General features: G+C 39.4%; 1 protein-coding gene across 1 annotated transcript in view; it reads left to right on the plus strand.

The window, feature by feature from the left end:
• The window catches only part of SLC26A8 (solute carrier family 26 member 8), a 78,894-nt gene that overhangs the window by 28,366 nt on the left and 24,039 nt on the right, over positions 1–26,489 (plus strand). Inside the window, exons 4-8 of the mRNA XM_044244457.1 lie at positions 1,264–1,380; positions 2,807–2,988; positions 10,137–10,301; positions 11,016–11,165; positions 16,090–16,172. Coding sequence (XP_044100392.1) covers positions 1,264–1,380; positions 2,807–2,988; positions 10,137–10,301; positions 11,016–11,165; positions 16,090–16,172 — 697 coding nt within the window. The remainder of the gene's footprint in view (positions 1–1,263; positions 1,381–2,806; positions 2,989–10,136; positions 10,302–11,015; positions 11,166–16,089; positions 16,173–26,489) is intronic.

The raw sequence follows: 26,489 nt of genomic DNA on the forward strand, positions 1-26,489 counted from the left end.
CACTCCCCCTGTTTGTGTTTCCTCTCTCACTGTGTCTTTCTCTGTCAAATAAATAAATAAAATCTTTAAAAAAAATAAGAGGGTCTTCTTTTAAAGATATGTACTAATATATCACCAGATGAAATAATTTCCTGTCTTGGATTTGCTTAATAATAATATGAAGTGGGAGAGGAGTGAGGGAATAGATGAGACAATATTGGCCATGAGTCGACCACTGTTGGAGCAGGTGATGGGTATAATGGGAGCCCATTATACTCTGTTTTTGTACATGTTTGAACTTCTACACCCACCCCTCCCCCCACCCACACAGCCTTTCTTGTCTAAGACACTAGATTTGCTCACTGAACTCATAACTGAATTCAAGTGAGCACTTGGTATGATGTAAATTGAAGACAGACCACCCAGAGGTGCCTGGGCGGCTCAATCCGGTTGGTTGTTAGGCTCTTGATTTTGCTCAGGTTGTGACCTCAGGATCACGAGATTGAGCCATGCATGGAGCTCCATGCTGGGAAGGAGACTGCTCAAGGTTCTCTCTCTCCCTCAGCCTGTCCCACCCCAATCTCCCCTGCCCCTGCCCAGGTACGCGTGTGCTCGCGCTCTCTCTCTCTCTCTCTTTCAAAAAAAAAAGAAGAAGAAGAAGATACACCCTTAGGGCAGGAACTGTGGGTTTGTTACATCAAAGGATGAAAGGATGACACCATGCACGTTAATCCATTTGCTTCAAAATTTCCAAATCCTCATGGTGTTCTTGGGGAAGAAAGTAAGTATTGAAGGAGTTGTTGAAGAAAGAGACCTAAGTGATTGTCATAGGAAAGAGGGACTGCACATACCAATATGGAATCAAGCCAGTTACATATGATTCTTCTCTTGTTCTCCAGCTTTATTTCCAGTCCTGGAGGATGCCTGGGCCTTCTGCTATTAGACAAGGTGTGAAATGGGGCTGCTTCTCAGCTGCTGGAATCAGAGGTCTTATTCTTGCGACATCTGTTTTCCATGATTAGCATGAAGACCTTGAAAGGAGAGGTGTTTAAGCCTGTGATTTAGAGCTGAGGTATAAAAGCATGTGGTAAAGTAGGAGGAGAAGCTAGATATCAAAGGAGGTAATAAAAGGCACAAATGATGGGCTGCAGGTTAAGAGATCTTATTACCACACTCAGCAGCTAGACACGTAGATCATTTTTATTTTCAATATTCTTTACAGTTTTTGTTAAAGGTGACTTTGAAAAGCCAGCCTAACTTTTCTTACTTGAATTATCTTTTCAGCCCTGACATTTAGCTTGCTGACGAGGCAACTGATTCCTCCTCTCAATGTCTGTTATGCGGCTTTCTGTTCTTCAGTAATTTACATCATTTTGGGATCATGTCATCAAATGTCCATTGGTGAGTTCAGCACTAGAGCTACAGGGGGTGGATGGAATTTCTGCCTCAATCATTTCCTTATTGCTATGTTTAAGGTAGGATAAAAGGAGGCAGAAGATGGACATTCTATCCATAGGGTGAGTGTTCAGATTTCAGAGATTGTGCCATTATTAATGTCACTGCCAGAGTCGGCTAGCTCTTTCCCAAAGGAATTAGACAGCAGGGGTACTTATCCTGGTGAAATTAACACACATTGAAATCTGACTGCCCTCAACCCAGAAGATCCAGAGGCAAGTTTGCCAATATTCCTAGAGTAGATCCATCTTTCAGCTGGACCTATAATAACCCAAGTCCATGGGCCTACATTTCAATAACTATATTAGCTTATTAATTTACAATGAGAAAAGGCTGTCATATAATCAAAGCACTCAAATCCATAGGACAAGCACTTACCTTCCCTGAGTCAGAAGTGCATCTACTAATTTATAATTAGAAATAACAAACTAGTTGAAAGTCATACAAGCAGCACATTTTCTTCACTTAGGTAAACCGTCATAGCAATCAAACCACAAAATGTGCAATAATCTTGGAAGGGCATTGTCAACATCTACTTAGTAAAGTGCCTTTTTCTTGGCTTCCCCACTGAACAACTGACCACCCAACCAGTACTGATCATTTTGACGGACACACTTTTTCTCCAGATACATTTGTATATTCAGTCTGATTACCACCCCATTATTCTAGATGCAGAGTGCTATCCTGCCTTTTTAAAGGACAGTATCACATGTCTTTACTAAAATCCATTATGTGTTGATTTTACATTGGGAGACTGAGAGGACAATTTATTCCTATATTTCCAAGTTCCTGGGGCATAGCACAGTCATTTCCAGATACTGATAATAAGGCTACAGGAGTTTTGTTTCTGTTAGGTAATTTAAAGGTAAGATTTGCCTTTACTCCCATATGTGACTATGTGGATTGGAGGACTGAATGAAATCATGTTTGAAACAGGTTTATCTCATTGTCATTTTGCAACTAATAAATCCTTCACAAGTGATAGTGCTATTTTTCTTATTATTATTGATTAGCTTTGTTTTCTGATCTGCCTACCTACCGTTTCAATTTCATTCACCATCTCTAAGAGCAGGTACAGTGACTGAGCCTGGTATGCATTTCCAGCCAATTTCCCTTTGAATCCCACTCCTTGTGCCCATATTGCAAAGAGGTTAATACCTTTACCACCAAGATCTAAATTCTGGAAGATGCTCATGGCATGTGGAACCAGAGTTCTTTTCTTTGCTCCTTCTCACTTTTCCAATGGCCACTTTCAAATAAGAGAAGTTCTTCAGATCAAAAACAAAACATTAGACCATGCCTTGATTTTTCAAATATGTCAGGTTACCTGGATTTAAAACTGTACTTTCTGCCCCAACATCTTCTTTCATAGGTTCCTTCTTCCTTATGAGTGCTCTGATGATCGATGTGCTGAGGTTGTACCCATTCAACAATGGCAACCTGATTCTGGGAACTTTCATCAAGGATGACTTTTCCAAGCCCTCCTTCCTTGCGGACTATAACAGATCCTTGAGTGTGGTGGCATCCACAACTTTTCTGACTGGGATTATTCAGGTAGGATCAGAGTCTCCGAACCCCTGAAGAAGAAATAAATAAATAAAGGAGCTACAAAGGGACCCCTTCCTTTTGTTGCTCCTGTTATTTGTCATGATATATCTGGAACTTTAGTTGCTTATTTTTTTAAAAACTTACAGGATGTGTGGATAGGCTCTCCTTAGTGACAAAACTTCTCCCTTCCTCAGAAACAATCCACCATTGATTTAGGATGAGACACTGAACATTCTCATTTGTCTAAAGAAGGATCCTAGGGACTATGGTCTAGAGTTCTATTCATGATTTCATGTTTTTTAAAAATGTCTTTATATTCTTTCAACAAGACTAACACTCATAAGCTCGTGTACTATACTTTGGGTTAAGTAAGCATGAGAGCAAGATCTGGAATCCTTTTTTTTTTTTAATTTCAGGAGCACAGCTAAAGGACAATAATATCAATGACATATTAAAATATCAAAACTTATTTTTGGTGTGTCTTTGATTTTCTCTCAGAGACTAACATCTAAAGCTTCACCCATTGAACAGAAGTCACATATGCTAGCCTTATTTCTCTTTCTTTGCAACCAATCTACTCTCTAGCTAATTTTTGCTGATCTCTCCTGGAACCATCTTTTATTAGATAAGGTTTTACTGAAAGCCTACAAAGTCAGGGCACCTGGATGGCTCAGTGGGTTAAAGCCTCTGCTTTCGGTTCAGGTTATGATCCCAGGGTCCTGGGATCAAGTCCTGCATCGGGCTCTCTGCTCAGCAGGGAGCCTGCTTCCTCCTCTCTCTCTGCCTGCCTCTCTGCCTACTTGTAATCTCTGTCTGTCAAATAAATAAATAAAATCTTTTAAAAAAAGAAAGAAAGAAAGCCTACAAAGTCTAGCCCAGATACCAGCTATATGACTTACTTAAATTACCTTACATTTATGGGCATTGGTTTCCTTGTGTATAAAGTAGGAATAATAACATTTATTTCACAGGGTTCTTATGAAGGCTAAGTGAGAAAATACATGTAAAGCACTCAGCACAGAGCCTGTCACATAGTAAGCATCAGTATGTGATAACTACTGGTACAGAAATATGAATTTGGGTACTTTGACAGAGACCAAAAATAAAAAAGAAGATGAAATTCCTATGGCTAAAAAAATCAATCTTGTAGGAGAAGATAAAATAACAGAATATAAATCAGCAATCTATGAATTCTCTACATGACCCTGGGCATGTTCTCTTGCCTTCTTTGAGCCTCAGTTTTTTTCATCTTATAAAGGAAAAGATATCCCATTTCCAGAAAGATGAAATAGATCTACTTTTCCCTATGCCTCCTGCTAAGTACAACTAAAAACCTTGGAACGTTATATATAACACAAACATAAGACTCTGAATAGTGGAGAGAAGGCAAACTGGCTCAGAACCTCAGGATCCAAGGAATAACACAATGGTGAGTTTCCAGGGTTTTCCTTTTGCCTCTTATATTTCAAACTTGGTGCTAAGGAAGCCAGAAACCCAAATGCTAATACCTGTGCACACACACATACACCTACACACACACACACCAAGCCCTAACAGAAATCTGTTCTTTATAGCCACAGCACCAAAAAAGGCTAGCAAAGCTGAAAACTTTTACATATAACTACTATACTCCAGACAAACACCAAGGAAAAACAAAGCAAAACTGTGATATCAACTCCCTCATGCCAACAAAGGCCAACTGAAGAGTCCAGACTTTCACCCTTACCTACCCATAATGAAGTGCACACCCACAACCCCAACTGGGCTGTTGTCAGCAAAGGCCAAATAGGGAGTCAAGACTTTAATTCCCACTGTGCAATAATGAGACCCTCTTCCTACTCCTCACTGGGGTAGTATCAGAGACGGCCTTCAGAAGAGGACAATCCCTTCTGTTGTAGTGTCAGTGGACGCCAAATGGGAAGAAGTAAGGTATTCCCATCTCTTCCAACCAGGATAATATCAGCAGAGGGCTAGTGGGAGCCAGAACTCCTACCCTGGCCCAGCAATAATGAAGAGTCCTTACTGCCACAGCTGCTAGTGGAAGCTTAGGGGAAAAGCTGGACTTCTACATCTACAGGCAGTAACAAGATGGCACGTTCCCCCTCCCCTGCCATCACTTTGTCAAAATAAGTAAGGTAAAACACAGATTTAAATAAGATCAGCATCTCATAGCATAGTTGCCCACCATTGAACTGAAAATTACTTGTCATGTCAAGAACCAGAAAAATCTCAACTTGAGTGAAAAAAGACAATAAAAAGATGCCAGCACTGAGATGACAGAGATGTTAGGATTATCTGGCAAAGATTTTAAAGCAGCCATCCTAAACATGCTTCAGCAAGCAATAATGAACATGATTTTGAAGCAAGTGAGAAAATAGAAAGTCTCAGCAAATAAACAGAAAATATGAAGAAACAAATGGAAATTTTAGAAGAGTAGAGGAGGCAGGAAAGAATGAATGAATTCAAAGAAAAAACAATAGAAATTGCCCAATAGGAACAACAGAGAGAAAAACGGACTGGAAAAAATAATGAACAGAGACTCAGGGACAAGTAGGACGATAACAACACATCTAATATTTATATTATGAGATTCCCAGAAAGAGAGGAGAAAAAAGATAGGGGCTGAATTACTTGAATTACAGCTGAAAACTCCCCAAATTTGGCAAAAAATGTAAGCTTCCAGAGTCAAGTTGAGAAAATTTCAAACAAGATAAATCCATAGAAATCCACCCTAAGACAAATTATAGCCAGGGGCGCCTGGGCGGCTCAGTGGGTTAAGCCACTGCCTTCAGCTCAGGTCATGATCTCAGGGTCCTGGGATCGAGTCCCGCATCGGGCTTTCTGCTCAGCGGGGAGCCTGCTTCCCTCTCTCTCTCTGCCTGCCTCTCTGCCTGCTTGTGATCTGTCAAATGAATAAATAAAATCTTAAAAAAAAAAAAAAAAAGACAAATTATAGCCAATCTCTTAAAAACTAAAGACAATGAAAAAAACTCTCAAAAGCAGTAAGAGAAACACTTTGCCTATGGGGTGGGGCGCGGGGTGAGCAACTCAAACGGCAGCAGATTTCTTCTTTTTTTTTTTTTTTAAGATTTTATTTATTTATTTGAGAGAGAAGGAGTGAGAAAGAACATGAGAGAGGGGAAGGTCAGAGGGAGAAGCAGACTCCCCAAGGAGCTGGGAGCCCGATGCGGGACTCGATCCTGGAAGTCCAGGATCATGACCCGAGCCAAAGGCAGTTGCTCAACCAACTGAGCCACCCAGGTGCCTGGCAGCAGATTTCTTATCAGAAACCATAGAGTCCAGAAGGAAGTTACACAATATTTTCTGTTTGCTAAAAGCAAAGAAATGTCAATCCAAAATCATATACCCAATGAAAATATCCTTTAAGAATCACAGGGAAATCAAGACATTCTCAGAGGAAAGAAAACTTAAGAGAATTTGCTAGGAGCAGACCTACCCTAAAAGAATGATGAATGAAGTTCTCTAAACAGGAAATGATAAAAGAATCTTGAAACATCAAGAAGGAAGAAAAAATAATGGAAAGAGTAAAAATATGGATAAATACGATAGATTTTCCTCCTCCTCTTGTGCCTCCTAAATTATATTTGATGGTTGAAATGAAATTATAACACTCAAAATGTATGTAGAGGAAGTATTTAAAACAATTACCATAAACCCCTAAACAACATGAGCTTGAACTGCAAAGCCCCACTTATATGCAGATTTTTAAAAAATAAATACTGTACAGTATTGTAAATGTATTTTCTCTTCCTTATGATTTTCTTGATAATACTTTATTTTCTATATCCTATATTACTGTAATAATATAGTATGTAACACATATACCAAATGTTAATCATCTGTTTATGTCATTGGTAAGGCTTCCACTCAATAGTAGGAGAATAGGAGTTAAGTTTTGAGGGGCTCTAAAGTTATACATTGGAGGGGGATGCTGGGTGGCTCAGTTGGTTAGGCATCTGCCTTCGGCTCAAGTCATGACCCCAGGGTCCTGGGATCAAACCCTGCATCGAGCTTTCTTCTCAGCCCAGGAGACTGCTTCTCTCTCTCCCTTTGCCCCTCCCTCTGCTCATATTTTCCCTCTCTCAAATAAATAAAGTCTTAAAATAGAAAAAAGTTATACATGGATTTCAACTGTGTGTGTTTGGGGAGGGGGTGTTGCCCCTAACTTCTGTGGTATTCAAGGGTCAACCATAATTCTACAAGATGCTATCAGTGGGGGAAACTGAGTAAAGAGTACACCAGATTTCTCTGTAATGTTTCTCCCAACTCCATATTGATTTACAGTTATCTAAAATAAATGTTTAAATTTTGAAAAGAAGTCTGTACTAGAAAATGTCTAACATTCATTGTTATGTGTTAGTCACTGTTCAAAATACTTCACATGTATCCCTCTCATTTGATCCTTACAACTCCTTGTATGAGGGTAGGTATTACTATGATCTTTTTTTTTTTAATTTTAAGGTTCTATTTATTGATTTATTTATTTGAGAATGAGAGAGAGAGAGAGAGCATGAGCGGGAGAGGGTCAGAGAGAGAAGCAGACTCCCTGCTGAGCAGGGAGCCTGACAAGGGACTTGATTCCAGGGCTCCAGGATCATGACCTGAGCCAAAGGTAGTCATCCAACAACTGAGCCACCCAGGTGCCCACTATGATCCTTGTTTTAAGGGGAAAAAAGTTATAGTGAGGTTAAGTGAATTGACCAAGGTCACACAGCCAGTAAGATCCCAAACTGGGAATTGGGCTCAAGGTTGTCTATCTCCAGAATCTGTGCTTTACATAATTTTAAAGTGCAAATTAATATTAATATTAATAAAAGTGAAGTGTTCGGTGTCAAAAGAATGTAAAGCACAGGAATAACCTTTAGTTGGTTGAAGTTGTCTGTGAAGGAAACAACCATGTTTTGAGACTTCTCTTCATTCACTGAACATTTAGTACTTGTTTTCTACAAGAATGTGCAATAGGTTTCATGTCATAGGCCAACTCTGACTGATTGACATTCGCTGCTTAGAGAATTAGGTCAACACAAATTCTGATACCACAGCCCAGCTGAGCAAGAAAGAGCTTTATGGTTATAGGTATTTGCCACTTACAAGGTGGAAGAGATGGCATGAAAAGTAAATGGTAACGTATTTGCCTCTGTCACTACTCTCAGATTTGAGCTAAGTGTTTTACATGTTTTCTACAATGTGATTCATACAAAACACTGCATGGTGGAGTATTACTCACTTTTTATAGATGAAGAAACAGGCTCAGAGAGTTTACTTAACTTGTCCAAGCTCACACAGCCTGTGAGAGGCAGAGCCAGGATTGAAGCCAAGTTTTTCATCCCTAGGATGCTCTTCTCACCATATCTCCTGGAGAAGAGGCATTTTATTGAGCTCTTGAAAGAAATGATGGACAGGGATTGACAGATATGGGCACAAAAGAGGGATTCATGGATAAACACAGAAATAGATACAGATCAGCCAATCACACAAAAGACAGGAAGCTGACTGGCCCCATTAGAGTAGCAGAGCATATTGGGCAATAATGATCAAAGAATATAGAGACATAGTGCTCAACTGACTGAAAGCTTGAAAACAAAAACCTTTTAAACCTCCAAGATTTACTCTTCCAAGTTTGTTTTCTGAGAGCTTCTAGTGAAGGAGAGGTGAAGTGCTAACTATAGTAGGTTTCAAGACTTATCTTTCCCCATCTTCTTCATTAAGCTGTGCAAGTTTTCTTAACCTCCTTTCTTAAGGGGAAATGGGGCTCGCCCTCTATCCAACAATTTTCAAGTTGCTTTTTATTATAAAAGATGGAAGGCACCTGGCGGGCTCAGTCAGTAGAGCATGTGACTCTTGCCCTCAGGGTTGTGAGTTCAATCCCCACATTGGATGTGGAGCCTACTTGGAAAAAAAATAAGATGAACACGTATATTGCAAGAGTCTCAAATAATAAAAAAAGTGCATAAATCTTAAAATATTGCCCCAACCTTTTTAAAATTTAATTTATTTACTTGAGAGCGAGAGAGAGCGAAAGAGAGCCTGAGCTGGAGGAAAAGCAGATGGAGAGAGAGAGCAAATGGAGAGGGAGAGGCAGGGAACCGGACAAACAATGGGCTTGATCCCAGGGCCCTGGGATCACCACTTGAGCCTAAGGCAGACACTTAACTGACTGAGCCACCCAGGTGCCCCAATATTGCCCCAACTTTTAATCCCATTCCCCAAGAGTAACTTTTTTAATAGTTTGGGGCTACCCTTTTAGATCCTTTATATATTTAAATATATATATATAATACACATATATAACATATGCACGTGTACATATAAAATACTAAAATGTAACCTACATTTAATGTATAATTTTTGGCATATGTAATTATATATAAATATAGAATTATTATATGTAATTATATATAAATATATAATCAGATAAATTATATAAGTTTAATTATATAATATATAATTACATTTATTTATTCAAAATATAAATATACAAATTATATATTAAGTGTAATATGGTATTTTACATGTACATATGCATATATAATATATAAATTATATTTATTATATATACTGGATTTATAGAAACTGAATTTATGTCTTATATATACATATTATCTATTATGTATGTAATCCTGAAGACATAAATTCAGTTTAATCATTCTTAGTAAAGATAAAGGTCAAAGGCCGAGGAGTCTGAGCTGGAACCCGGGGGGTTTTTTTAACTTGTCTTTCTTTTCCCTTTGTGAAAAGCCACATTCCTCACAGGAATATTAACATCTCCTGAAAAGGGCTATCAAAACGTCTAACAAAAGGGCCCTTAAAAAGGCAAAAGCTTGTTCTAATCACCACTTGGTCACTGTTAACCTCACATTAATAAGGTCAATAGATGCTAGGGCACGAACTTAAGCGTAAGTGCTTCCGAAGCAGGAAGGAAGTGTGATCTCGCAGCACAGCTCCTGAATCAACACCAAGGACGGACCTTGTCATTTGCAGTTGCTGAGAAAAAGAGAGGGCAGAGTTAACCCCAGGGGCCTCATTGAACTTTTTCGTTGGCAACTTCGTGGAGAGCGCCTAATTGATGCCTTTGTTGGTTTGGTGACATTCTGTCTCACTCCAGTTTTCTTTTCCACCCGAACCTCCTGCAGCTTTCAATGGGCTTGTTAGGTTTTGGCTTCGTTGCCAAGTACCTTCCGGAGGCTGCAATCAGCGCTTACCTGGCTGCCACGGCACTACACATTATTCTGTCCCAGCTGACTTGCATCTTCGGGATTATGATTAGTTTTCACGCTGGTCCCATCTCCTTCTTCTATGTGAGTAATTTCTACCCTCGTCCAGATATACAGATGCCCCTCCCCTTGACTCAAGTGGAGAGATTGCTGCATAGGCGGCTTAGTCAACAAGGTCTTAGAAATAATTTCATCTCTTCTAGATTTACAGTCGTAATTAAATACTGATGCCGGTGGTATCGTGTTCTCAGTTGCATTAACCATTTTGCCCAGCCCTTTTAAGCAAACATGATTTACATTAAAAATTGGTTTTTAAAATACTGTAATCTAGCATAACTCTTCCCACTACATGCCTCATAGCAGACCTGTATCCTGAAACATCTAAAGAATATAAGATGCTACGTTGTCCCTTGATGCAAGAACGGCATAGGAGGCATGCTAAAGAACATCCATCAGTGGTCTAGAAAAATTAGTAAAAAGAGTAGCCTGAAAAACAGAACTCCTGGGTCCCTTCCATTACCCTGAAACATTAAAGTGTATTCTCTCCTTACTGGGCATTATTATCTTGTAGTGTCTCCTTTTCAAATAAAAAAATATCTGTATCTATATCTATATCTATATCTATATCTATCTCCATCTTTCCATTTGCCTCCACTGTGCTAGTAATACTTATAAAGACATTTGTGCCCAGAAACACTGCTTAGGGATTTCTTTTTCAACTAAGCTAGAGTGTCATTTTCTAGATAGAGGCAATTATCATGCCCCTTACTAAGCCTTTATAATTTTGTTTTCTTTCAGAACATAGTTAACTACTGTGTAACTCTCCCAAAAGCTAATTCTACCAGCATCCTACTATTTCTAACTGCTGTTGTTGTGCTGAGAATCAACAAATGTATCAGAATTTCTTTCAATCAGTACCCACTGGAGTTTCCTATGGAAATTTTTCTGGTAGGTTTTGATGCCCCAAATTCATGGTTTAGACCATTTGAAAATGCCCGCTTTCTTAAAAAAAATAAAAAATAAAAAGCAAGCGACCTAGGAAGGAAGAAGATTAGAGGAGACTATTAAAATAATAATTTCTTAAAAACATATGTTGAGGTACGCCTGGGTGACTCAGTAGGTTAAGCCTCTGCTTTTGGCTCAGGTCATGATCTCAGGGTCCTGGAATCGAACCCCACATCGGGCTCTCTGCTCCTCAGGGAGCCTGCTTCCTCCTCCCTCTCTGCCTGCCTTTCTGCCTACTTGTGATCTCTCTCTGTCAAATAAATAAATAAAATCTTTTCAAAAATAAATAAATAGGGTGCCTGGCTGGCTCAGTGGGCTCTTTGCTCAGCAGGGAGGCTGCTTCCCTCTCTCTCTCTCTCTCTCTCTCTGCCTGCCTCTCTGCCTACTTGTGATCTCTATCTGTCAAATAAATAAATAAACTCTATTAATAAATAAATAAAATAAAGACATATGTTGAATTGTGACAAAGTAGAATACATTTAATTTAAAATACTAGTTTATATTTGTAAAACATGCTTATTTTTAAAGTACTTTTCTCTATTGCCTCTTTCATAGTATTTTAGAAATAGGATTTTTTTCCCCTTATGGAAATAACCCAGGCTCATTCTAGATTTTTTTTTTTTTTTTTTTTTTTTTTTTTTTTTGGAGAGGGAAAGAGAACAGGCAGGGGCAGGGGCAGAGGGAGAGGGATAAGCAGACTCCCTGCTGAGTAGGGAGCCCAGTACAGTGCTGGATCCCAGGACCCTGGGTTCATGACCTATGCCAAAGACAGACACTTAACTGAGCCACCCAGGTACCCCTCATTCTAGCAACTTGGAAAAAAATGGAAGAGTAGAAATTTCCACACCTTCCAAAGTCAATTACAATAGATAATTTTGGATTTTCAGTTATTCAGTTTTCTTCCTTCAAATATGTATGACAGGTCTATGCTCAGTGTTGGTGAATTTCTGTCTTCGACGTAGAATGTTGTTCCTATTTTATTTTATTTTTTAAAATTTTATCTTTAAGTAATCTCCATCCCTAATGTGGGGTTTGAACTCGCAACCCGGAGATCAAGAGTCACATGCTCTACTGCCTGAGCCAGGCTGCAGTCCCTGTTTCTATTTTAATAATGTTGCCATCATACTGTTTTCAGCCTCCTTTCATTCTCACTATACTACAGTAGAGAAATTGAGGGAGGTGAGATGTTAAATAGATTGCCTAATCCTTGTCATTAGTAAGTGGCAGAGCTGGGGCTCACCACTAGCTAATGATAACATTTCTTCTTTCTTTAAAAAAAAAAAAATCTGGTAAAAGTTATCTTTTGCAGTTATGATTAACATTTTTACAATGAAAAAGACATTTTCATAAATAAAGATCAGTCTTTTAAAGTTAGCATTTCTCATATTAGGATTGCTGAATGCTTGGGGATCCACAAGAATTAATTTCCCCTTAAGAAGTGTTCTGTTGCAGAGATGCTTGAAGTTCAATAGATGTCCATGTTTTGCCTTAAATTTCCCAGCTGCCTTGTATTTAAGCAGGGCCAGTGACTTTGGAGCCAAAGCATAGGAGAAAGCATGTGAGTCCCCATGTTCTTTCTCTTCCTGCTGTGGTAATCATAGGGCTGCCTGTTGAAATAACAGGGTCCCCAAGTGGAATTTGCCTGGATCCCTGAGGCACTGTTTGCAAAGAAGTAGCCCTGAAAAGACACTTGCCCACAATAGACTGTGTGGGCAAAAAATAACCCTAAGTTCTCGTGATTTGTATGTTGCCACCTAATTCTATACTAAAGAATCCATGTCTATACCCAGCATGATTAAAACAGTATGCGAATTGCTTTGGAATTTGAGACCAAGCTTTGTCTTATAACTGTTGTCTACTTCTCGTAGAGCTGTATATTCTTTCTTCATTGGAGTAGCTGAAAAGCTATTAGTTTGTAAAGGCCAGAAACTGAAAGACTACTTTTATCAAAGACTTCCCAAATCACTATACAGAAATATAGTGCCGGGGAGAGTGGAGCCAACCTCTCCTTTTCATGGAACCCAGCTCAGCTCAGATGCCTTAGGAAGCTGAGGCTTTGGAGTCACCAGCAGATGGCGTCTGTGAGGCAGATATTGGCACTCCCGCTAATTTCAGCTTTCCTTGAAGTGTAATTGACATATAAAGTGTACATAATGGTGATTTCATATGCAGATACATTGTGAAAAGATTCGCCCATCTAGTTAATTAACATTTCCATCACCTCACGTATCTGTCTTGCGTGTGTGTGTGTGTGAGAGAGAGAACATTTAAGTTCTACTCTTAGCAAATTTCAATTATACAATGCAATGTTATCAGTTATAAGTCACCGTGCGTTACCTTCGACCCTCAGACCTTATTCATCTTAAACGTGAATGTTTTTGTATATATTTTTTTAAAATATTTTTAATTTATTTATTTGACAGACAGAGATCACAAGTAGGCAGAGAGGCAGGCAGAGAGAGAGAGGAGGAAGCAGGCTCCCTGCCAAGCAGGGAGCCCGACGCGGGACTCGATCCCAGGACCCTGAGATCACGACCCGAGCCGAAGGCAGCGGCCCAACCCACTGAGCCACCCAGACGCCCCCCATCTCCTGGCAACCCTTTTCTACTCTCTGTTTCTATGAGTCTGTTTTTGTTTTTGCTCTTAGATTCCACACTTACGTGATACCAGACAGTATTTGTCTTCCTCTGTATGGCTCTTGTCACTTAGCATATTGCCCTCGAGGTCCATCCACGTTGGGCAAATCAGCCCTCTTTTAAGAGACATGCTGAGTGAAATAAGTCAAGCAGAGAGAGTCAATTATCATATGGTTTCACTTATTTGTGGAGCATAACAAATAGCATGGAGGACAAGGGGTGTTAGAGAGGAGTAGGGAATTTGGGTAAATTGGAAGGGGAGGTGAAACATGAGAGACTATGGACTCTGAAAAACAGTCTGAGGGGTTTGAAGTGGGGGGGGGGGGAGGCTGGGGTACCAGGTGGTGGGTATTAGAGAGGCCACGGCTTGCATGGAGCACTGGGTGTGGTGAAAAAATAATGAATAATGTTTTTCTGAAAATAAATAAATTGGAAAAAAAAAAAAGAGAGAGACATCAGCAGGGGCACCTGGGTGGCTCAGTGGATTAAGCCGCTGCCTTCGGCTCAGGTCATGATCTCCGTGTGTTGGGATTGAGCCCCGCATCGGCTCTCTGCTCAGCCGGGAGCCTGCTTCCCCTTCTCTCTCTGCCTAACTCTCTGCCTGCTTGTGATCTCTCTCTGTCAAATAAATAAATAAAATCTTAAAAAAAAAAGAGAGAGAGAGACATCAGCAGCAGGGATTGTAGTGATATTCCTTCAAGCAGCCTCGAAAGCAATGAACGTTAACCAGAGTTACTAGGAAAGGCAAGAAGGAAGAGTATGGAGGATTCTCTGAGTTCACTATGGCTGACAGATTGGTTTGGGAGCCACAGTTAAGACATTCCTTTTGGAGAGCGCTATAAATAATTACGATGCACCATGGAGTGAAGTGGGGGAAGAAACAGATCCAGCAAGAAAAGTCTGTGGAGACTTGAGAATTGTTGCAGTTTAGGCAGTACACTTTTTTGTGACCTAATTTATGCTCAAAGGTTATCAAAGCCTGCAATAATTACTTATACACATATCAATCAAGTCAAGTGATCAGGATCACTGTCCACCAAGTAGTAAGGATTAGAGATGTTGTTAGAACTGAGAAAAGACTTGCATGTTTCCCCTGGCAGTGAGGCAAATGGGAGCGGGAGGATGAGAGTTGCTATGCCCTAAAGGTGTAAAAAGCTTCTCACAGCACCCACCAAGACACTTACTGTTTAGACATGCTGGAGGAAACTGCCCACACACACCAATCTGTCCTTAACACATAGTGTCAAATAGAAAGGGAAAGTTTCAAGGCAGTATCTGGGATCCAGGTAGAATATACTGACAAATAATTCAGGAATCCTATAGCTCTAGGAAATTATACATATTATATGTTCATCACTTATATGTGTATATGAGTGTGTTTGTGCCTATGTTTATTTAATTTGTATAACACACACCAAACAGGCATCAAAAATAGTTGTCTTTGGGTGATTTACTTCTGCTTTTTAATTTTCCTATTTTTCTCTATGCTCCTTTATGAGCAAGCATTACCTTTATATTGGAAATAAAAAGAGTTCCTTGGCCAGTTTTCACACTTTTTGTCCTTTAACCATATAAAGAAGAAAACTTCTCTGAGTTAAGCTATGATCCAGATTTTTCTTTACCTTCTGACCTGTAAGGTTCCCAGGGGTCTTCATCAGATCACAGCATCACAGATAAACCAATTGCTATTCTGCTCAGTGTCTAAACTCTCAGCAGAGGCTGGGAAAAGATTTATTCCCATTGTCATGTCAGAGACCAAGGCTGAAGTGGCTTTTCATTCTGTCTACAAGGCTAAAAAGAGCTAAGGGAGGGGACAACTGGGTGGCTCAGTCAGTTAAGCTTCCCACTCTTGGTTTCTGCTCAGGTCACCATCTTGTGGGATCAAGCCTCCCCCACCCCACATCAGGTTCTGTGCTCAGTGGGGAATCTGCTTGAGAGTCTCTCCCCCCTCTGCCCCTTCCCCCCTCATGCTCTCCTTGCTCTCTAAAATGAATAAATAAATCTTGAAAATAAACAAACAAACAAATAAATAAAGAGAGCTTAGGGAGCTAAGAGTCAGAGAGGGTTTCCACCTTTCTTCCGCTGAACTGGCCCCGCCTCTCTTTCTCACTTTCATGCATGGGGACCGCCACATATATTTCATTCCTCGCCAAGACTAAATGCACCTCTATTCCTGGAAGCAATTCATAATTTTGAGATGATCATATGCATTTTTATTTCAACCCCTACAGATTCTTGGCTTCACTGCATTGGCCAACAAGATAAGCATGGCCACTGAAACCAGCAGGACGCTCATTGATATGATTCCTTATAGGTCAGTAACTCCACTTCTCACGATTACTTTTCCCTTTCTGTTACCTTCGCTTAGCCTCTGACCACACTGTCTGACTGGTATTCTCTACTAGCAGCCTGGCCACGGACAAATATGGGTATTGAGCTCCAATGCATTTTAGAATACAGAGGTTCACAAGGGAAGATGGGCTAGGACAACCCTTTGTTTCTCCAGTCAGCCTCTTTCTCTCTTCCCCTAGTTGAGCCAGTCCCTTTACACAAGTAAACTGTTGGAGGCGTCAGATACCAGAGAGACACACAGTTTTTTCCCAGTACATCTCGGGTCTTTAAAACGTCCATACCTATCTGACTAACTCTCAAGGATGGACCAAGAGATGCATCTGCTTTCCTGGCCTCTGTCCTGGAGCTAAGTGCTCAGGAGATGAATGTCCCTCTGTTTCCACCCACTTCGACCTTAGTGTCCTTAAGAAGCATTATTTCATTACTCTGAGTAGAAAGCTATCTTCAAATAGTCTGCCCTATGGAGTTCTTAAGGACTTGGGATGAATTTACGTTATAATTCCTACCAGTGACTATGGGTCAGTCTAGCTCCTATTAGGAAATATTAGTTCATCAGATGAATCACTTTAGCTAAGAAAGGCAATACACTGCAGTTTCTTGACTCACAGGCAGGCTTTTGAAGAGCGTTGTTTATTTCCTAAGGCTGCTCAGTGGGGAATACTGCAAAGAGACAGTGATACCGGCAAACTCCAGGAGAACACAACATAGACTACTTTGATGAAAATGGATTGGATTAGTCTCATGTCCTATCAGTTCTCCATGAAATCCAATGATTACTAAATCATTTGCAATTCTGTTCAGTTAAAAAAAAAAATGTGAGCAGACCACCTAGGTGCCAAGGAATGCGACGGTATATAAGACTGCGTCTTTGCTCTCAGAAAAAAATAACAAGAACAACAATGAGATTGATAATAATTATTTTATTTCATTTGCACCTCTCAGTAATACTCCTTTTTATGGCTGAAGAAACTAAGGTTTACCAATTTAAATTATTTCTCTGCCATCACACAGTTGGTTGGGGCACAGCTACTTTTGAGCCTATTTTCTATTTAATTCCAAAATCTCTGATTAGAATCACTCTATTGATGACTTTAAAACCATATGGTCAACTTTTGCTTGTTTCATCACAAGATTGAGGGTATAGATAGATAGGTAAGCATTTCAAAAATCTAATTTTAGGTATTGCTTTCTTTTTTTGGTAGGTATTGCTTTGAACTTCCCTTTTTATTATATGTTTATCTGAGGTTGCTAAAGATTAGAAAATTTGAACAATTTAAGTTAGTTTTTTCTGTGACCATGTGTCCTTGTAACCTAAACTGCTAACAAAGAATTAAATGTTAGAGAACACCAGAAAGGAAAAAGAGTAGTTTGTGTTAGCATACTGAATATTTAAGGTTTACTGACAGAGATTTGGGCAATAAATTCCATTTACTGTATACCTCCTTGGGATAGCCACGTTTTTCTTTAATTTCTTAAAAGTACAAAAAGGGGAAATTTAACAAAAGGTTAAATATCTGCCTTTGAGCCTTCAGTTACATTTCTATCTAGCTCAATACCTAGAAAACACCTAGGAGCTTGTAAGTTATAAGTATATTTTAAATAGGGAATGAAGACATAGATGGTGAAGGAAAAGATATTTAAAAATAGGAATTAGATTCCTTTACATAATAATCTACAGGAGGATGCTTCTTATTCTAAAGAAAATAAAATTGAAAATGCAGAAACTAATAACATTTCATTAGATAAAGGATTAAATATAAATACATCACAAAATATATTTTAAAATTATTTTCCCAAGTGATATTTAACACATTGTTCATTTTACTGAATTTGGGTTTTACATAAAATTTTGGAAGTCAGTTATGGAGTCCTGTATCTGTGTCTTGATGAAAGATAAAAATAATCAGAAGAATTAACATTTCAAATAGCAAACTTCATCTAAAACATTTCAATGTTTTGTTTTGTTTTGTTTTTACTTAGAAAATAAACCTAGAGATAGAGAAACCAAAACATACATGTGCTTCCAAATTCAGTTTGAGAGATTATTTTATGGATCCATGGAAAAACAATACTGCCCCTCAAATCATGAAAATTTCTTTTCCTTTTTTAGTCTGTTAATATCATGATTGATTTTTGAATGTTAAACCAACATTGCATTCTCAGATAAACCTCACTTAGTAATGGTATATGATTACCTTTTGTAGATTGACTTGCTAAAATGATGGTAAGAATTTTTGCATTTATGTATATTGGCCTGAGAGTTTCTTTTCTTGTAATATCTGTATCTGGCTTTAGTATCAGAGTATTGTAGACATTATAAAATGCTTTGGATGTATTCTCTTGTCTTTAATTTCTGGAAGAGTTTCTATAGAACTGGCATTATTTCTTCATGGTAGAATTCATCAGTGAAGATATTTAGCCCTGAAGTTTTCATTGTGGAAAGGTTCTTAACTACAAATTCAATTTTTAATGGTCTATTATTTAAGTACAATTACTATTAAGTTACATAAACTTTCTCTATACGTCAGGTTATCCAGAATTCTTCAGAGTACTCAATTTTGGTGATTCAAAGAATTTGCCCATTTAAAGTGTCAAATATATTGACAAAAATTTATTTATAATATTTTCTTACTATCTTGTTTCAATAACAGCTTTACTAATGTATAATTCACATACCATAAAATTCACCATTTTAAATTTATACACTTTTGTTAATTTTAGTATATTCTCAAAGTTGTACAACCATCATTGCTATCTAATTTTAAAATATTTTATCACCCCCAAAAAGAAGCCCTGTCCCGTTTGTTCCCCTCCACAGCCCTGGGCTAATTTCTTTTATTTTTATTTTAATTTTTTATTTAATCTAATTTCTTTTATTTTAATTTTAATTTTTTAATTTAAGTAAACTCCACACCGCACATGGGACTTGAACTCACAACCCCAAGATCAAGAGTCACATGTTCTACTGACTGAGACAGCCAGGCACCCCTTAATCTAATTTCTACTTCTAGGAATTTGCTTATTCTGCAATGGAATCATAAAATGTGTGGTGTTTTGACTCTAGCTTCTTTCACTCAGCATAATATTTTCAAGATTCATCCATATTGTACCATGGATAATTCCCATTTATGGCTGAATAATATTCCATTATATTGATATACCACCTTTTGTTAATCTGTTCATCAGCTGATAGACATTTCATTTATTTCCAACTTTTGGTTATTATAAATAGGGCTATGAACATTGATCATAGGGCTATGAACATTTTTCTTTTGAGCACCTGTTTTCATTCCTTTTGAGTTTATATGTAAGAGTAGATTTTTGTTGGGTCATATGGTAATTCTATGTTGAACTTGTTAAGGAGCTGCCAAACTATTTTCTACAGCAGCAGCACCATTTTACTTTCCCACCAGTAATGCACAAAGTTCCAATTTCTTCCTATGCTCACCAACATTTGCTATTTTTAATTATTATTATTGTTATTATCCTTTTATTAAGTATGAGGTGGTACATCATTCTGGCTTTGCTCTGCATTTCTCTAAGGGCTAATGATGTTGAGCATTTTTTCATGTGCCTACTGGTCATTTGTATATCTTTTTAAAGAAATATCTATTTGATTCCTTAGACTATTTTTAATTGGGTTATTTGTCTTTTTGTTGTTGAGTTGTAGGAATTTAGGATACTAGACCCTTCTCAGATATACAGTTTGCAAGAATTTTCTCCTTTTCTGTGGGCTGTCATTTCACTTCGTCAACAGATCCTTGAAAGCACAAAGATTTTTAATTTTGATGAAGTCCAGTTCATTTTTTCCTTTGTTGTTTGAGCTTTTGGTATTACAAAGTCTTGAAATGTAATCCAAGGTCATGAAGATTTACCTATATGTTTTCTTCTAAGAAACTTATAGTTTCAGGTCTACATTTAGGCCTTTAATCCATTTCATTGGATTGTTCATTGTTGTATATGTTGTAAGATAGGGCTCTGACTTCATTCTTTTGCATGTGAATATCCAATTGTCTGCATACTATTTGGTGATGAGACTGTTCTTTCCCAATTTAGTGGTCTTGGCACTCTTGGTGAAAATCAATTGACCATGAATGTTTGAGTTTATTTCTGAACTCTCAATTCTTTTCTGTTGATCTGTATACCAATCTTAATTACTACAGTTTCACAGTAAGTTTTGAAATGAAATACCCTGAGCCCTCCACCTTTATTCTTCTTTATTTTAGAATCAGCTTTTCCACTTCTGCAAAAGAGTCATTGAAATTTTGATAGGTATTGCCTTGAATCTATATGTCACTTTGAGGTTTTTACCAGCAAAACATATAAAATATGTTTAAATCAGTGAATATAAAAATTCTAAAAGAGGTGGGTAGCTCAGTCGTTTGGGCATCTGCCTTCAGTTCATGTCCTGATTCCTGGAGTCAAGTCCCATGTTGGGTTTCCTGTTCAACAAGGGGTCTCCTTTTCTCTTTCTCCCTCTGCCCCTCTCCACTGCTTTCTCTCTCTCTCTCCCTCTCTCTCTCAGATAAATGAATAAAATCTTTTTTTTTTTGAGAGCAAACCCATTTTTTTCACCCTCCCAAAATGCTGTAGAACCAACTTTTCTTAGTTTGTAAATTGTTAAATAAAAGGAACAAAGTAAGCATTTATCATGCTCTTCCTATAAGAACTGCTCTTTGGGAGATCCAAGTCATTGATATTCAGATACTTCACTTTATACAAGTATTACAGCCATTTAAGGGAGAAGGAATTATAGAATTAGGATATCACCATTAAAATATACTAGTGTAACATCTGTTAACATCATAAAAAGACACAATAATGAGCTATCAGAAAAAGAAATTAAGAAAACAATCCCACTTATAATTGCATGAAAAGGAATAAAATACATAAGAATAAATTTAATGAATGAGGTGGAAGACATGTATACTGAAAACTATAAGACATTGATGAAAGAAATTGAAGAAGACACAAATAAATAGAACAATATTCCATCCTCATGGATTGGAAGAACTAATATTGTTAAAATGTTCATACTATCCAAAGCAATCTACAATGCAATTCGGTCAAAGTTCCAATGGTATTTTGCACAGAAATAGAACAATCTTTATTTTAAAGATTTGTTTATATGTTCTAGAGAGAAAACACAAGCACAAGCAGGTGGAGGGACAGAGGGAAAGAACTCCAAGCAGACTTCCCACAGAGGGCAGGGCTCAATTCCAGGACCCCTAGATTATAACCTGAGCAGACGGCAGAGGCTTAACCAACTGAGCCAACCAGGTGCTTCTAATTATAGGTTTTTTTTTTAAATTTTATTTATTTATTTGACAGAGATCACAAGTAGGCAGAGAGGCAGGCAGAGAGAGAGGGAAGCAGGCTCCCTGCTGAGCAGAGAACCTGATGCGGGGCTCCATCCCAGGACCCTGGGACCATGACCTGAGCCGAAAACAGAGGCTTTAACCCACTGAGCCTCTCTAATTATAGTTTTTTTAAAAAGACATTTTATGCCTTCTGACAGAATTACACACTACCACCTATGAAATATTTTTGCCTCCCAAAATTAGCCCATATCTGACCAAACCCGAAAGGCTAACTACCAATTTATAAGAAATACAAAAGAGGAATATGTTAAATGATAATTCAGAGATGCAATCAGCAAAATCTTTTGGGGAAAGGACCAGTGTCCAGGTTTCTTTAACAACAACAGCAACAGCAGCTTTTGTTGCAGGGAGGAAAAACAAAAATATGGAGCAAGAACCTTCCTAAGAAGTTGCAATCTCAAAGGAGATTTAAGAGACATAACAACCAATTGTAACATATGGATCTTATTTGGGTTCTAATTGAAACAAATGTTAAATATATATTTATAAGACATTTGGGAAAGTTTGAACATTAATTGTATATTTGATTATATTGATAAGTTGGTATTAATCTTTCTGTGTATATCTTTCAAATAGGTACACTAAAATGTTTACAATTAAAACTATAGAATGCCTGGTATTTGCTTCAAAATAATCTTGGAATAGGCAGTAGGTAGGAGTACAAATGAAATTATTTGCAATTTACCATCCATGCCTTCCCCTAGAGGTTACAAGGCTGATTATAAATTGTTAAGGGTTGAAAGTGAGTGATGGGTACACAAGCGCTCACTATACCATCCTTTCTTCTTTTGCAAATATTGGGAAATTCTCCACATTAAAAATAAATTACCAAATATTTATATGTGTTACTCAATGATACATGCCCATGAAGGGAACCAAAAACAGTCTCCGACTCCTAAGAAGTCAGCCTAAAATTGACCACATAGACCCTGTCTTAGATACTCTGGATAGAAGAGTGAAATTCCTAAACCCATTCACAAACAGATAAGCATCTATTCCTATAAGAAGCAAGATAATCTTTAATTCTCTGATCAGCAATCTGATAGTAATACTGACAAAGAAGAAAGTTTATTGTCTTAAGGAGAGTTTCCTGGTTAACAATATGGTGGGAGATATAGCTGGGAAGAAGTTCTACTTGTGGTAATATGAGACTGGCAATATTTTATATGATGTGAGCTTAGAAGAAATTATATACATATTGACTTAATAGAATTAGATGACAGTGACTACCAGCAAGATGGACAAGTCTCAACAATCTGGTGACCTCAAATCAATAGGAGTTGAAAGAGGATTTTGGGAGATGTTGGAATAAAAAGCACCAGGAATCTCTCTCCCCACCTTGACAAAAATTGCACTAGCAGAATCTGTCTGATATAACTATTCTGGAACTCTATAGCCTATTGAAGCCTTGTAACCTCTAGGGGAAGCCATGGGTGGTAAATTGCAAATAATTTCAGGAAATTTCAGCTCTTAGCACAGTGACAGCTACCATCCCCCACATCTAGCCTTATGGCAGGCAGTGGAATACCTGAAGCAACTTGCACACAACTTGAGGGAGGAAGCATGGGCAAAGAAGACACTGTCCTCCAAATATTGAGGATCTTTCCTCCGATTGCTGATTGCTGCTTCTGACCACAGAGGTGCAAACAAAAAGGTGAACAGCCATTGTTGTTGCACCTCGGCTCCCATTTGTTGCAAGTCCCTCCCCCTCTCGTAAAAGTGACTTCCAAGGGATTTAAAGGGGTAGTGCCCCTTTTTTTTCTTCATTTTTCTCTTTTTTTCCCTTTTGGAAGTCATACATTAAAGATTAGGAGATTTTTTAAAAAACTGTATATATAAGAAAAATTAGAACATAACTATACATGCCCAGAGAAAGGTACAGGCTCAGAAAAACCCTGAGAAAACCTTAAGTTTATACATCAAGCTTATCCTCAGCATAAAAACAGCCTAAAACAATAACAACAACAGAACAATGACAAATAACAGCAAACTCTGGGAATAAGGAGAATCTGATTTCCAGATTATCACATTATTAGATTCAAATACACAATATTCCACAAAAATCTGAAGGCAGATAAAGGAAGTATGGTTTGTTCAAAACAAAAAAGGAACAAGAACAACAGCTGTCCTGAAAAAGGCCTGACGGCAGATCTATGAGCATAAGACTTTAAACACTTGTCTTAAAAATACTTAAAGAACTAAAGGAAAATGTGGAGAAAGTCATGAAAACAATGTATGAACAAAATGGAAATATCAATAAAGACACAGAAAACTTAAAAAGAAACCAAAAAGAAGTTATGGGGCTAAGAAGTACAATAACAGAAAGGAAAATTCACTAGAGGGATTCAAAAACAGATTTGAGCAGTCAGAAGAAGGACTTGGTGAACTTGAAGATAATGGAAATTATTGAGTCTGAGGAACAGAAGGAAAAAAGATCAGAGAAAAATGAACAGAGTTGTAAAGACCTATGGGACACCATCAAGTAAAACAACATACACTTCATGGGAGTCTCAGAAGGAGATGAGAAAAAGAAAGAGATAGGGAACAATATTTGAAGAAAAAAAAATGGCTGAAAACTTCCCAAATTTGATGGAAGACATGAATGTAAATGTCTAAATCTAACAAATTCCTAGTTAGAGAAACTCCAAGACACCTGTATCTAGATTCATAATCAAACTTCAAAAGACAAAGAGAGGGGTGCCTGGGTGGCTCAGTGGGTTAAGCCTCTGCCTTCGGCTCAGGTCATGATCTCAGGGTCCTGGACTCGAGCCCCACATCAGGCTCTCTGCTCAGTGGGGAGCCTGCTTCCCCCCACCTCTCTGCCTGCCTCTCTGTATACTTGTGATCTCTGTCTGTCAAACAAAATCTTAAAAAAAAAAAAAAGCAAAGAGAATTTTGAAAGCAAAAAGAGAAGTGACTCATCATACATACACAAGGGCTTATCAATAAAGTAATGAACAGATTTTTCATCAGAAACTTTGGAGGTGAGAATGCAGTGGGCCAACATATTCAAAGTGCTAAAAGAAAAAGAAAACTGTCAACCAAGAATCCTATATCCTGCAAAATTTTCCCTCAAAAGTGAAGGAGAAATTAAAGAATTCTCAGATAAACAAAAGCTGAAGGAGTTTATTACCACTTGAACTGCCATGCAAGATATGCTCAAGGGAGTTTTGCAGGGTGAAATGAAAGGACACAAGACAGTAGCTTAAAGCTGTATAAAGAAATAAGGATCTTAATAAAGGTAAATATTGGGAAATTATAAAAACTAATGTTTTTAACAATGGTTTGTAATTCCACTTTTTATTTTTTACATATTTTTAAGAGACCAATACATTTAAAATAATTACTAATTTGAGGGCACCTGGGTGGCTCAGTCAGTTAAGCATCTGCCTTCAGCAGGACCTTGAGGTCACTATGTTGAGTGGACTAAGCCAGTCACAAAAAGACAAACACTGTATGACTCCACTTTTATGGGGTGTTGAGAATAGTCCAAATCATCAAGACAGAAAGGAGAAAGGTGGTTGCCAGTGTTAGGGTCCGTGATCAAAGGAACGAGACTGATACAAAGCGAAGGTCAAGCAAAACTATTTCGCGCCAAGCATCAGGAATCAAACTACCAGTCAGAGCTACCTCTTACGAAAAGGCGGTGACGATGAACCCAACAAGGTCACTTCCAAGAAGGCCACTCTGGACGAGGCCGCTCTAGATGACGTTGCTGCTCCACAGATGAGGCCGCTCCATGATTGGAGCCGTTCCCAAGAAGAGGCCACTCCCAAGACAAGGCCACTGCTCAATAAAGTTTCTCCCCGGACAAGGCCGCTCCCAAGAAGAGGCTGTTCTGGACAAGACCATTTCCTGGATGAGGCCACTCCCAATGACGAAGAAGCAACAATGACAAGGAGGACAACCCAGATGACACAGACTCTGCTCCCCACGATGCTACTCTGACCAGGCTTCCACCCGGAGGAAGCCACCACTGCGGACAAGGCCACTTGTGGTTCGGGGTGGCGAGGCATTTTGCAGGGAGGCTGCTGGTGTCTAGGGGCCGTTGGCATCTCAGGGCTGCTTACGCCTCCAGACTGCTGGCATCTAGGGGCTGCAGGTGTCAGGACCGACTGCTGGCCTCTAGGGTCTGTAGGCATCAGGACCGCAGGCGTCGAGGGACCGCTGACAACTGGACCCCAGATGTCTCAGGACCGCAGGCGTCGAGGGACCGCTGACAACCGGACCGCAGATGTGTCAGGACCGCAGGCGTCGAGGGACCGCTGACAACTGGACCGCAGATGTCTCAGGACCACAGGCGTCGAGGGACCGCTGGCAACTGGACCGCAGATGTCTCAGGACCGCAGGCGTCGAGGGACCGCTGACAACTGGACCGCAGACGACTGGACTGCTGGGCCCCGGGAGGCTGGAAGCTGCAGGCGGCGGCGCTCGGGGCCGGAGGCTGGAAGCTGCAGGCGGCGGCGCTCGGGGCCTGCAGGCGGCGGCGCTCGGGGCCGCCGCTGGAGGCTGCAGGCGGCGGCGCTCGGGGCCACCGCCGGAGGCTGGAAGCTGCAGGCGGCGGCTCGGGGCTGCCGGAGGCTGGAGGCTGGACCGCCAAACGCGGTTATAGCTCTTACAAGAGCTGTTACAGCTCTTCTATACACCGTTGACTCCCCTGCTCTTCTGCGACTTCCACCGCTCTCCGCTCCACTTCACCGCTCTCCGCCGACTTCACCGCTCTCCGCCGACTTCACCGCTCTCCGCCGACTCCATCCCTCCTGTAGCAGCCGCTGCTCTCCTGCAGCAGCCCCCGGCCCTCCTGCAGGAGCCCCCGGCCCTCCTGCAGGAGCCCCGGGCCCTCCTGCAGGAGCCCCGGGCCCTCCTGCAGGAGCCCCGGCTCTCCTGCAGCAGCCCCG

This window comes from Neovison vison, chromosome 1 (assembly GCF_020171115.1).
Source record: "Neovison vison isolate M4711 chromosome 1, ASM_NN_V1, whole genome shotgun sequence".
NCBI classification, from domain to species: Eukaryota; Metazoa; Chordata; class Mammalia; order Carnivora; family Mustelidae; genus Neogale; species Neogale vison.